The sequence below is a fragment of the Serinus canaria genome, chromosome 5 (genome assembly GCF_022539315.1).
Source record: "Serinus canaria isolate serCan28SL12 chromosome 5, serCan2020, whole genome shotgun sequence".
Lineage (NCBI taxonomy): Eukaryota > Metazoa > Chordata > Aves > Passeriformes > Fringillidae > Serinus > Serinus canaria.
The window spans coordinates 40,641,137-40,653,988 of NC_066319.1; the positions used below are offsets into that span (position 1 = coordinate 40,641,137).

Here is a 12,852-nt window from a genome sequence, read left to right on the forward strand (position 1 = left end):
AAAGCCTCTTACCTATGAAGCAATCCCTCAAATCAGTAGCTAAAACAGTTGCAAAGGCTTCTTAGCTGCTTTACCTTATGCCATGGAGTCAATCCCACTAGATCACTACCTTAGGAAAAAGATTTATATGATTTTTTTTTTTCCTGGGGAAGTTGTTGAAGTAATTTTAATCTAACTGTAATAAACACCCTACAAAGAATATCTCCAAGTTTCATCTCCATTTATGGGTGGAAGTAATTATCACAATTAATACCATAAAAATTATTGTCCTGGTAAGAAAATGGTAGAATTTTACCCTCCAATAAAGCTTAGAAGCCTGATCTGTGAAATCATTTTAAGATATGAGAAAGGTGACAGAGAATTGTCTACACCATCTCTCTGAGAATTAGAGGTTTGGCAAGTACAACACTTTCTAGCTGTACTTTCCAATAGAAAGAGGCGGTAGCAAAAAAAAAAAAAAAAAAAAGCCCCAAAACCTCAAACAAATAAAATGCCAAAACAAACAAACAAAAGCCAAAACAACCAACCAGCCAAAAAAGAAAAAGGGTAAAAGTATCATTTCAGAAAGTAAATTGTTTGTGCCCAGGGGAAATCAATTCTACCAGACTAACCTAAGAGGATTTTCCTCCAAAGAGGTTGAAAAACTTAAGCTTTTTGCATTTTTCCTTCAAGTCTCATTAAAAGTAACGTAAAGAAATCCCTGCTTCCTGGCTCCTAGCCCTTCCTAGAAAGATATTGCATCACTACTGTACTTTCTGCAAACTCAGATCATCACTGACCATGTGAGAATTACACAATTATGAGGTATTTTACTAGTCTAGACTCTTCTGCACTGTAGACTTCCACAGTATTAGACAGCATGTAAAATTATGAAACAAATGGACATTAGGGTACTTGAGGAATAGATTAAATGTGAAATGCTTAATGAAGATTCCCACCACCTGTCTGAAATGGACTTTACCACCAGCCATGAGATTCCCAGCTTTTTACCTTCTTGCCCCCAATGTATCCTCCTGCAGCTCCAAAGCTTTTCGTGAATGTTCCCATCATAACATCCACATCTTCAGGATTGAGTCCAAAATAATCCACTACACCCCGGCCACTGGGACCCAGGGCACCTATACTATGAGCTTCATCAAGGTACAGATAGGATTTGTACTTCTTCTTAAGGGCAATCACCTCAGGCAAACGGACTATGGATCCCTCCATACTGTTGAGAAATAAAAATTTAGTATAAGTTGATTTAATTGTTGGGACCCCCTCATAGAGACTAAAATCACTAAGTTTTCATTTCTTCACTCTTTCAGTAATTACAAACATTTAAAATTTGCTAGACCCATCACAGTCTGCAGAGATGCACCTCTCCTCCCTGCACCTAGGGCCCAGATCTCTCCTTTTTACCTGTTCAGCATCTCTGGAATGCTGACACACAAACTGAACAGAAGCAGCAACAGGAAGTTAGGGCACAGGAATGTGTTCAGTGAAAATTCATTTATAAAATTATCTCAGTTTTACTTCCACTCTAATGTCAGTACTCTGACCTGACATCTACTTACCTGATGTTTCTAAGAACTGACCAGGCTTTCATTAGTAACACTCCCAAACACCACACTGTACTGAAAATCACTAGGATTTAAGTGCTTAACTCAGCTATGCCTACTGCTCCTATTCACTCTGAGCAAAAACATCAAATTTGTGCAATTCTGGTCACACTAGCATAATCTAGTAAGCACAGAAAGAATGGAATGGACAAGCAACTTAAGACCTCAGCTCTGATATAAGTAACCAGTTTTGATTTATCAATTTCTACAATATAATCAGGATGTGGGAAACACTGTGATAACACCAGGTGCAGCTACAGTTCTAGCAACAGAAAGCCCAGGATGTGAGACATACACAGTGGAATGTCATTAACAGATGAGACTAATGAAATAACTATGAAGTGACAATATTCATCGTTTGATTTGGCAAAGAAACCCAAACACCAAGCATTTAGATCTCATGTGGAGGGTCTTAGGAATATAAAGAATAGTTTGTACCTGTATATTCCTTCCACCAAGATAAGAATTTTTTTCCAGGGCCTCCGTGTACGAGGTTGCCCATGCACAATAGCATCTTTGAGCAGCTTCTCCAGGCTTTGCATATCTGCACCAGAAATTACTGTTAAATGGTACCAAAACAGCTACTAGCTTGAACTTTGACATGACTAAAGACAGCAACATTCCAAAAAGGCACAAATTGCTCCAGCATGGAGGACAGACCACATACAAGTCAATAAGCACAGGCTTCATCTCCCTACAGGACCATGGATGAGACTGAAGGGAATAGGTATGAACTCCAAGTAAGAATTTCATAATTCTAAACTAAAAGAATGAGTTAGAGCATTAGGCACAAACAAAGAAAGTGGGGGTGTGGGGGGGAAGTAAAAAAAAGGAAGGTATCTCATTCTGACAAAAAGAGAAGGCAATTTAGTAGTACGAATGTCCTTGTGGATAGAAATAATTAAGAACAGAACAACAGAATAGAGCTAGAACACAACAAGTTCAAGGACAATGAATTAAAGATAAGAAGAAGATAGACCAAAGTGCAGGGGAATAAGCAGGGCAAGTGTACTTTTTTATTTCTTTGTTTAAAATTGAAGGGATTGGAAGTGGGAACAGGAAGCCTCTAAACCAAAGGAAAAAAGGAAAAAAGGAGAACCACCAGTGCAGGAAAAAGGACAATGTTCAGCATATCAGAAACTAGACAGATGAAACTGTCAGTAGAAACATATCCTGAAATCTTACAAGCTTTGATTACAGACACTTGATGTGATCCTTAGAGACCTAACTAATGTGAACAAATACATACACGTGGAATCAGTCCTGAAAAGAAACTTCAAGGAAAGAAGTGAAGATGGGATTAATCAAAGCATAAAAGCCAAGTGCTGAGCAAGAGATAGATATAAACACTAGGGCATGAAAAAGAGCACAGATTTATAATGGAAAGAGAACTGGTAGACTACTGCAGTTGTAGCAGCGAGAGGAGCTTGTGAACTCGATCTAGACTAAAAAGCACAGTAGGTCAGTTAATGTACTGTTAAAAGACAGCTAATGTTCAGAAAGTCGATGAAGAAATCTGCAGTCTAGCCCCTGTCTCCAACAGGTCTCTCAATGAAGGAAAGACAAGGTTAGTGTGATTAGAGAGAAAATGGAAAATAAACTTCTACTCTAATTTTTCAAGAAGGAGGGGAAGATGAGTCTGAGCTTAATGGAAAGGACAAACTACAGAATAAGGCAGGAAAAAAATAAAAACATTGAACAAGGAATTTCAGGGGAAGCTTTCACTCCCCAATTTCTAAAAATCTCATTATGAATGAAACCATTAACATCTTAAGAAAAGCACATTAAAAAGGTAGCAAAGAGTATAACAAGAGTAGGGCTGAGAACACATACAGAAATATGAACTGAACATCATCTTGACAGGCCAAGACCATTGTTTGCATTTTGCCTTGATTCTAATATGCCACTACATTCTCTTCCACAAAAACCCACCATCTAAAATGTTTCTAGATATCCCACAATCTCACCAGGGGAAATCACATTCCCACAAATCATCTATTTTTCATCACAGCAGCTTCTAAGTCCTTCTCCCCATAGCCAGAACTATGTTTGTCACCAATGTTCTTTGAAATTCTGCACCTGATGCAATGTTCAGAAGTATGTCCATACAAATGCAAGAAATTGAATGCAAAGCTTTTGTGTTCTTGCCCAGCAACCAAAATTTATGAAGAATTTAAAAGAAAAAATGAATGTAACCAAATGCTCTACTTTTTTGTAAAACAAATTATACAAATGATAGAAAACAAGAAAGAGCAAACACAAAAGAAACAGTAAGCACAGCAGAGAGAATCCACACTATCAAGTAGGACAAAGAAAGAAAAATAATTGCAGTCACCCAAGTTTTGCTGTTACCACTACACACTTCAAAAAGAGCAAGAGCCATCACAATCTCAGAGACTGACACTATAAAGAGTATTAGGAGTACCTGAAGAACAAAGGTAGTTCTTACTAATCAAGAACAATCACATGCCTCTTTCATCAAGAGTAAGAGAAGGAAATCCTAGGTAGTTTTAACCTGAAAGTTATTATAAATACCTCCTCTGGAGGAAGATCAAACTAGGAATTTTAAAAATCTGTGTATTTTGGAAACAAATACTTAAATACTTAAAGCAAGTAATTCATTGAACTTAATCTGTGCTTCATGTCCCAAAAATTGTTTTAGTACTAGATTGTGCCAATTCATGACTGCCTAGTTTAGCTAGGACGTCTGCAATCATAAGATTTTGTTACTGTAGGAGCATGTTAGCATCTGGTTCTAAAATTAAACTTTCTTATCCCCCAAACTGTAACCTAGACCAGTACAAGATTGCACCATTATGTGACACACTGTTAGAATAGTCTAGCCATGCTGAGCTACCCAAGCATGGTAGAACAAGAAACCATGTTAAAACACCAGTGTCCCTAGACTTGCCAAAGGGTAGCATGTTCTCCAGCATATGCAGAAGATATAGGCCAGAACAGGTTCAGGATAAAAGTGTCATTAGCTGGGACTAAACACATAAAAATCTGATTCAGGATGACTCAACTTCCAGTAGCAGCAGTCTTCTGAACTTTTACATAACAAGCAATTGATTTCCTTGCATGAAATTGGATCTTCAGCTATTAGAAGATAGAAAATATTGCGTCTGATCTATAGCATCTGCAGAAAATCAGAGTCCACCATCTGATACTTACTGTTGTGCTTAAAGATTCGAATAGTTGCTCCTGACAGTCTTGCTCCAAGCACTAGTGATGCATGATTCAGTTCATCACTCAGAATCAGACAGCCCTGAATTAGAAGGGGAAAGAGGAATACATTGAAAAGGTTATGTTTCACAGCCAAGGATGTAACACCATTCAGCTCTGAAGTGCTTCAAGATCATTTAAGAAAAAAAAATTCCAACATAAATGCAGGCAACTCCAACTACTTGCAAATTCCAACTAGTGCAGGCAAGACTTGCTAAGATCCAATTTGCAGCCTTAGTGTGGCAAATAAAAATACAGAATTGCTCTTAACTGAAAGAAACACTCAAGTTTCACTTTCCCTAGAAGTCCTGCAGCTGAATCTGCCTGAAAATCTCATGCTGTTGATGAGTACTCATCCTCCTATGCAGTCAGGTAAAACAGGAAGCAGAGTAGCTTGCCACAGTTCACTCAGTAATTCGACAGTGCTGCTAAGAAACAGGACACCAAAGACCTAGGTTAAAGGCCTTCTCAACGTTGCACCATTACTTTTGTTAGGAGGCAACCACTGACTAAACCCACACGTAGATGGAGGTAATATACAAGAGACAGAAAGTGGAAAACAGAATTGCATGGTGAACTGGAGAAGTTTTCTGAAGCCATTGAACGTGATACTGAATTTGCTTTTTCAATAAAAGCCCAGAAAATAAATCCTTGGACAAACATTAAAACAGGATATGTATGTTTTGAGAGCAGTGGTGATTACAGGTCAATAAGTGATATGCTGAACATTCAGTCACAGTATTATCACTGTGGGCTACAGGAATGTATTTATATTGGGGGATTAATATATAAGGAGGCAACGACATTTCTAAATAACTTTGGCCCACTCCAATTACTATGCAAACATGCTGCAACTTTAGAAGTGAATTTGCTCAGTTAAAAATCTAGAAAGGGTGTCAAGATGCTGAAGATCTAACACTGAAACATACTCATTCCATGCTTCTCTAATAACAGCTGATGGAGGAAGGAATCAAGAGGATTTCTCTGCAATGGGAATTACTAGAAAGGACTGTGAAAAACATTGCCTATAGTTATACCAGGAGTGTCACAGACAACAGCAGTACTTTGTCCAGAACAAAGGAGACTCTGCACTAGAACTGTGATGCACCTGAAAACATTCTACATTCTGAGAAAGCTAGAGACTGGCTTTCCCCAGAAACTGCCACAAATGCCATGTGTGCATACTGCTGCTACAAACATTCCCATTACATGTTTCATAGACTTTGGTATATGAAGTATGGAAATTTCCAACTACTGTTTGCTCTTTGGAACTATTCTATCAGAGAGACTATGTACACATCAGAGGACATTCCTGTTAAACAACGTTGTATCAAAAAAGTGAATATTATAATCCAGTACTAGTATCCTTCTTGAATGATAGAAAGCAGGAAAAGTGATAGCTTAAAAAAAAAAAAAAAGAAGAAGAGATTTACTGCCTAGAAAAAGCTTTTCCATAAAAACAAGGACAAGCTTTTGGTGGAGAAAGTAGATTTAACAAATTGATGAGCAGCAGCCTCTTTTCAGCCTGTGTTAACAGGACATTCAATTAGAAACAGATTAATTTGAAATTGAAGAAGTAGTAACTAGTCTAGTACTGTCTGCCACTAGAAAGAGGGCAATGGCACAGAATAGCAATCACTGATGATTATCTGTAACACTGAGTGATGCTACTACAATGATAAGACTTCAGTTGCATTTATCAGCAAATTTACATTTGAGAAAGCATCCAGGACAAGGCTAACAGGAACTGGAGATAACACTACTTGGGCTCTAGAAAATTGTATCAGTGAAGATCAGGCTTACCACCACATCCTGAAACACCCACTGAAGTGAATGCCACATTTTACTAGAGAGTGCTACATACATGAATTGTGTAATTCTCTCCTGAGCACTTAATTTTACAATTCACCTATAGGTGGAAATTAATGTGCTTTCTTACAACCAAAAAAATATCCTTCAAGCATCACTGTTCTAACTCAATTGTATAGTCTCTCTCCATCCAGAGCTATGATGGAAAGCTCTGTGCTAAAGGCAGTATAGAATAGTGTTATTACCTAGTTATACTGACTATATTAATGATACTTAATCCAAAACAGGCAAGTCTGAGAGTCTAGCTTAGCCTCAAATGGTCTAACAACTTCTGACTAAGTAACCCTCAAAGTCCCATTATCTGTGGTCTAGACTCAGCACACTTGGCAGTGAGTGTATCAGGCATGTGACAACCTGCTGTGAACAGAGGGTCTCTACTGCTGAAAACCACCAGGTGCAGAAACACCTGATTTTAGTGATGCTTTAACAGTGCTGAAATACAGCTTTCAGCATCTGCTTAGTAGAGGCTGCTGTTAAGAAGGCATAGTGAATAACAGTCAACTAAATAATGATGAAGCTTTTGAATTCCTTTTGCTGACTAATACTGATGAAATTATGGCACAGAGATGGATCTAGTCAGACTGTATAAGTTGTTATTAAAAGAGGATTCAGTAGGAACATAAACTAAGTGCTTCAGGATTCCACAGAGCAGAAAAAGAACTGGTGGTCCAGTATATGTGAACAACTATACTCAGTAGCTTGTTTTTAGCTAATTAAGTAGTAATACAGGAGCCCAGATACCATTAACTTGGAAGATATCTCGTGTTCCAAGCAGCTTTACACTCGAAAATGTAACTAGGACATGCAAAAAGACACGAACAGTCATTAAAAAAAAAAAAAGCCCAAGAGTTTAATCAAGCATGAGAATCTCTGAGCTTTACTGAGGACTATCACAGCATTGCCAAACAGGTAGTGCACACGTAATTAATTGTGTACTGGGTGGTGCTAAAATTCAGGATTTATGTGTCCTTATTTGCAGACAATGAAGAAATCAAATGTGCAGTGAGAAGCAACTTCAAGTAGCCAAAAAAAACATTTAGTAAACATTCTGAACAGCAAAATGGTTCATTTGAAAAGAACTCTCTTCTTTACCACAGTGTAATTTCTGTTTGGAGTATTCACTTGAGTATAAGGGCACCTATATTGTTATGAGGCAAAAGCTTCTTACTACTTTATTTCAAGTGTACAAGAAACCAAGTGTCCTCATGACTAACCCAGCAGAGATTGCTGTACCATTTATGGCAACAGTTGGCTTACTAAAGTGAGCTGCATAAAAAAGGTATGTTACATGCCTTGAAATCTACTGTTCAGATTCTCTCAATGGTTATAAAACCTGCTGAAGTGAAAGGTGAAAATTCAGCATCTGAGTAAGGTGTCTCAAGAGTATTCTCGTAAGGTATTGAATATATACAGTGGGCTCCACATAGAAAAAGAGACTGAGTAAGTTTGCAGGAATGAGTAATTTGTAGTGACACAATGAGCAATCTACTTAAATGTACCTGACAGTGTGTACTGAATCTGAAAGGTCTCACAGAAATTATGAATAATTTCTCTGCTGAACAAAAAACTGGAGAGATGTGGAAAGATAAAGAGCCAAAAAATGCAGGTAAAAGACATTTCAGAAGTAACATATGTTGCTCAGATTCATAGCATTGCAGAAGTATTTGACTCCAGTAAGATTAGATTTGAAGCACTGAATATCTCTCTAGCATCAGACTCAAAAAAGATTTTTTTAACATGCAAAGCATTTGATATTTAAAACATACCAAAAGAAAAGGCACATGATGTAGACAGTGCTACTTCCTTGTTAAAAAAAAAGAAAAAAGAAAAAAAAAAAAAAGAAAAAGAAAAAGAAAAAAAAAGCATGCAGGAAGACACTACAGCTAATGTGAAAGAGGAAGAAAAATTGCCAGGAAGAAAACGGCAGCACATTTATGATCTGTAGATATCATACATGGAAGATTTAGGAAGTAATCTCAGGAAGTGAAAAAATAAATAAATTAAATAAAAGGAAAATAATTCGCTACACAGGGGCAAAGAATTCCAACAGACTAGCAGTATTAGCCTGACACTGAATCATTTGCCAAAATAAAAAGACCTGTTCCAGTACTTGCACTATTTTACACTGAGGAGGAGCTAAGAGAACATGTATTTTGCACCAGAAGAGGCAAAGAAAAATTTCACATTTATTTCATTTCCCAATAACTAAAATAGCACTGTTGGAGATACTGGACACTCAGACTAATTGTCTACTGTTTTATGGGGCACACAGTAAACATCACGAGTCTTTATTTCCCCCAAACAACCTTTCTACTTCTTCCAAGGAAGGATTTTTCAGCTGTCACTCAAAGATAATAAATTCTCCATGTACCAATATGCAATTCAGCTCATCTGTGTAATTGACACAGTCGGTTCTTAGTGTTTCAAAAGCACCAAAATACCTTCAGCCAATCAGTCTGTTAATCAGCCACCATTTCACACACCAAAGAGTAGCCTGAGGAAACAAGCTTTAACATGCCAGGCTTTCTCCCAGAGAGAAAGTTCTAGGCTGCTACTGGTCCCATCATGGACGCTGTTTCCCAAAGAGATTTCTGCAATGGTTAGAGATGCATTCTGTGACCTACAGTTTCCATAGAGAATATCTGCAGGCACTGAGGAAAAACAAAATCAAACAATGTAGAAAAATTAACCACTTTTAGAAAAATTAACCACTAGAATCTCTGTTAGGTGAGCTTTTTTCCATGACTTAAGCCATACCTTGCCAACTAAAGCAGGAATGTTCATAGAGTTGGTCGCAAATCCCATTCCATATGCCATTGCAGATTCCACACCTAGGAACCTGGCAACTAGCTTTTCCAGCTCCTCATGCTTGTCCAAGTTTCCTGCACATAAAACAAATGGGAAACTCAGAGTAAGGAGAAGCTTTCACTATTGCTAAATTCTACAAAGAGAATTTCACCAACCAAGCTGTGCTTTATTTAAAGGCCCATAAGGGAACACTGAAAAAACCCCATATAAGAAAACATAAGTAAGACTACTGCTGTGCAACATAAACTAAATCCAGGAAGTCAATTTGTCTTCACTGAAGTAAAAGCTGCTTTATCAGTTAGACTAAAGTTCAGTGCTGAAACAATTAATGTTTTAAAGACCTGCAATCAGATACAGACTTTGAAATAAACATTCAGGGAACATAATATCATCCTCCAACTTACCCATCTCCTGCCTAGTGCTGCACACCCCAGCTCCATACTGGGACAGAACTTTAGCAGCTGCTTCTTGGCAAGCCCCAGTCTTCTGTGCAAACCCAAGGTAGTTGTAGGAACCCATATTTATGATGTCTTTTATCACTCTCCCTGTGTATCTGTGTTTTAAAAACAGCACTAGTTAGGGCGCCCAAAATTTTAAAAATTATCTACACCAGAAGATTATCATTTCACTTTCCTAGACTATACACTGAAATGTTAAAGCTCAACACAACCAACTATTAGATTATTTCAGTATTGCCTCTCATCATCAAACTGCAACAATCAGTTAAAAAAAATCTCTCCCTATCTCACAATCTCAAATTAATTCCCAGAAGAGTTTACATTTACAGGTGAATTTGCTATCACATATGATATTGCTTGAGGCTTCTCAAACCATCTGTTGCTCTGACATGTTTCTCCCTCCATCCCAGAAACATACAACTTTTATTTCAAACCCAAAATAACATCTCTAGATCAATTAACTTGGCAGCCTCTCAAGCGGGATATCCTCTAACCACAGAAAGGAAACACATCTGGCACTTCTGTGCTAACAATACGTGACAAGGAGAATAAGGAAGAAGTTCAGCAGAAAAAAATCCATTTTAATTCTTTTGCCCTTGAAAGCCAAGAAGAGACATAACTAGTTTCACCGAGTACTGCGCTGCAAACCTCTTCACATCAAACTTGTGATATGTCATTTCCCATTACTAGAAATCCTTTATTGTATTTCTCTTTTTGTTTCTACAGACTACTTCACTTCTGACTCAAAACAATCATGTTAAATTCAGTTCAGACAGCAGCATTTACTTAAAGTGGCAGAACTTCTTCTCAATCAACACAAAGCCACAAGCAGCAGCACAAGCCAATGTATCCACACCAGGCTCTTGTCATCATGCACAAAGGTATTAATTTTATTACAGGTGTATGCCCAGGAAACCTTAATACAGTAAAGTAGCCAAAAGATTATATACAAATCATCGCCTTGGTGGCTAAATCTATTTCAAAAGAGCAAAATTCACTGATTCAAGCTCCTAGAAAGCTCAAACTCTCATAATAAAGCTCAAAATGCTTTGCTCCTTTAACGTCACAGCCTGCAACTTGCTCTTAGAGACCCTATATTATAAGACAGCAAGTGTTTCCTTCAATTCTGACTCACGTGAATGTCCAGTTATAGTCATGGGAAACTCTCTCCATCATGTCCACTTTGGCCCCTGGCACACTGCAGATTGGACGGTTCCAGCTGTCCCGAATGCGCATGTAGAGGTTTCTGTTGTAGAAATTTTCAAAGTCCTGGTACAATGGGACAAAGTCCTGAAACACATCAAAAGCACTCAAAGTAAAAGGAAAATATATATTACAGTAAAATAAGTGTAGCAGGAATAATTCTTATCTGTCATTCTGGGGTAATGAAAAAACTCAGGAATACACAAAACAAAATAATCGTCTTCATTAATTTGTGGGCTTATAATTTTACAGGAGTGCTACAGTCAGCCTCTGAGTTAAGCAGAGCAAGGGAACATGCAATGGCTTTTTGGCACCAAACACTGCTGTACTGAATACACAAAGACTTTGAAAACTAAAGTGCTCTACCATATTTTATTCTGTGCATAAGGAATGCATCTAATATAGCACCACTAGCATTATTTTACATATTACTATTAGACTCTTCCACAATTTTTTGTTTTCAGTAGAAGCCAATAAACTGCATTATGGTACCTCTCTTCTGCATAGCTTGTCAACACTGAAGTCCCACATGATTTTTATGAATGAGCCTTTCCTGAATTTTAGCTTCCCTTTCAATGTTTTCCAGGAAAAGTAAGTTACTGCCTTGAATGGATAACACAAGAATGTCAAACTAACGGTGGCAGCAAGGACATCTGAGCACTCAAGAACATTTTTTTCTTGCCCTAAAGTCACAAGATTTCCTTCTTACTATTTAATTAAAGAAAATCTGACATTTAGTGGAGATAAGAATGCATAATTTATTTGCTTCTGTTAGGGGAAAAAAATTAAATCACCACCTTTTTAATCATCTACAGAAGGAAAAAGTAGAATTTATCACAAAGATATGAGCCAGCCAAGCATTTCTTCCTGTTTTTCACAAGAAAAATGCAAACATTGTGATGGGAATTTTATTTTTGGTGACAGTATGAGAAAGGCAGAGTATCTCACCAAGTACTGTAGTGTCAGACATTTGTACCACCGAAGCAAAACTGAGAGCATTTATGGCAGATTTTTAATGATTTAACAACCCTGTCCTTGCAGTTTGGAGTAATGAACATTTAGGTTCTCACTTTGCATCCTCCTACCAGCAGCTGCACAGAAAAGACCAAGCCCAAAAATGCCAACTTCTAAGCAGATACAGCTTCACTTAAACCTATTTCTGATCTGCCTGTGTCAAAAAGGCACTAAGATATTAATTTCCATCATTTCAACTGTGGAAAAACAATCCAAATTTAGCTAGCGATCACTCTTTCAGAGAATCGCAAATATGTCCATTCTCAAAGACAGACAGTGGGAATAAAACTTCTAGGTCCTAAGATGCACAGAAGGGCAATTGTCTCTTCCACGTTCCTGTCCCAATTCATGACAAAATCAAAATAATTACCTGCAATTGTTTCAAACCCTCTGCTACTCTGTTACTTGTAGAGGGGTGGGGAAAGTCAGACCGAAAAGAAACCCTGGCACATAAGAAGATCAATACTTCAGAGGTTTGTTAAATCTAATTATAATCTACTGAGATGCTTCTAAGTATTTTCAACTCCTGTTAACCATCTACGCACAAGAGTTTAGCTCTGCAGCAGTTATCCAAGCACACCAACTATGTGAGCTGAGAAACAACTGGTATTTTAGCCAAGGTTCTTGGCTGGAAGGTGGAGGCTAGAAGTGAGTCATCATACCAACTCAGGCAG

The 12,852-nt window shown here is 37.7% G+C and overlaps 1 protein-coding gene across 2 annotated transcripts in view; it reads right to left on the reverse strand.

Annotated features, from left to right (window-relative positions):
- SPTLC2 (serine palmitoyltransferase long chain base subunit 2) overlaps positions 1-12,852 on the reverse strand; it is a 77,980-nt gene that overhangs the window by 48,282 nt on the left and 16,846 nt on the right. For both annotated transcript variants that reach the window (XR_003946205.2, XM_030240222.2), the window contains exons 3-8: positions 11,097-11,251; positions 9,908-10,056; positions 9,453-9,577; positions 4,776-4,869; positions 2,040-2,145; positions 991-1,210 (exon numbers count right to left, since the gene is read on the reverse strand). Coding sequence is in view for 1 of the 2 variants with exons in the window: in XM_030240222.2 (XP_030096082.2) it covers positions 991-1,210; positions 2,040-2,145; positions 4,776-4,869; positions 9,453-9,577; positions 9,908-10,056; positions 11,097-11,251 (849 nt within the window). In the remaining variant the exon portion in view is untranslated. The remainder of the gene's footprint in view (positions 1-990; positions 1,211-2,039; positions 2,146-4,775; positions 4,870-9,452; positions 9,578-9,907; positions 10,057-11,096; positions 11,252-12,852) is intronic.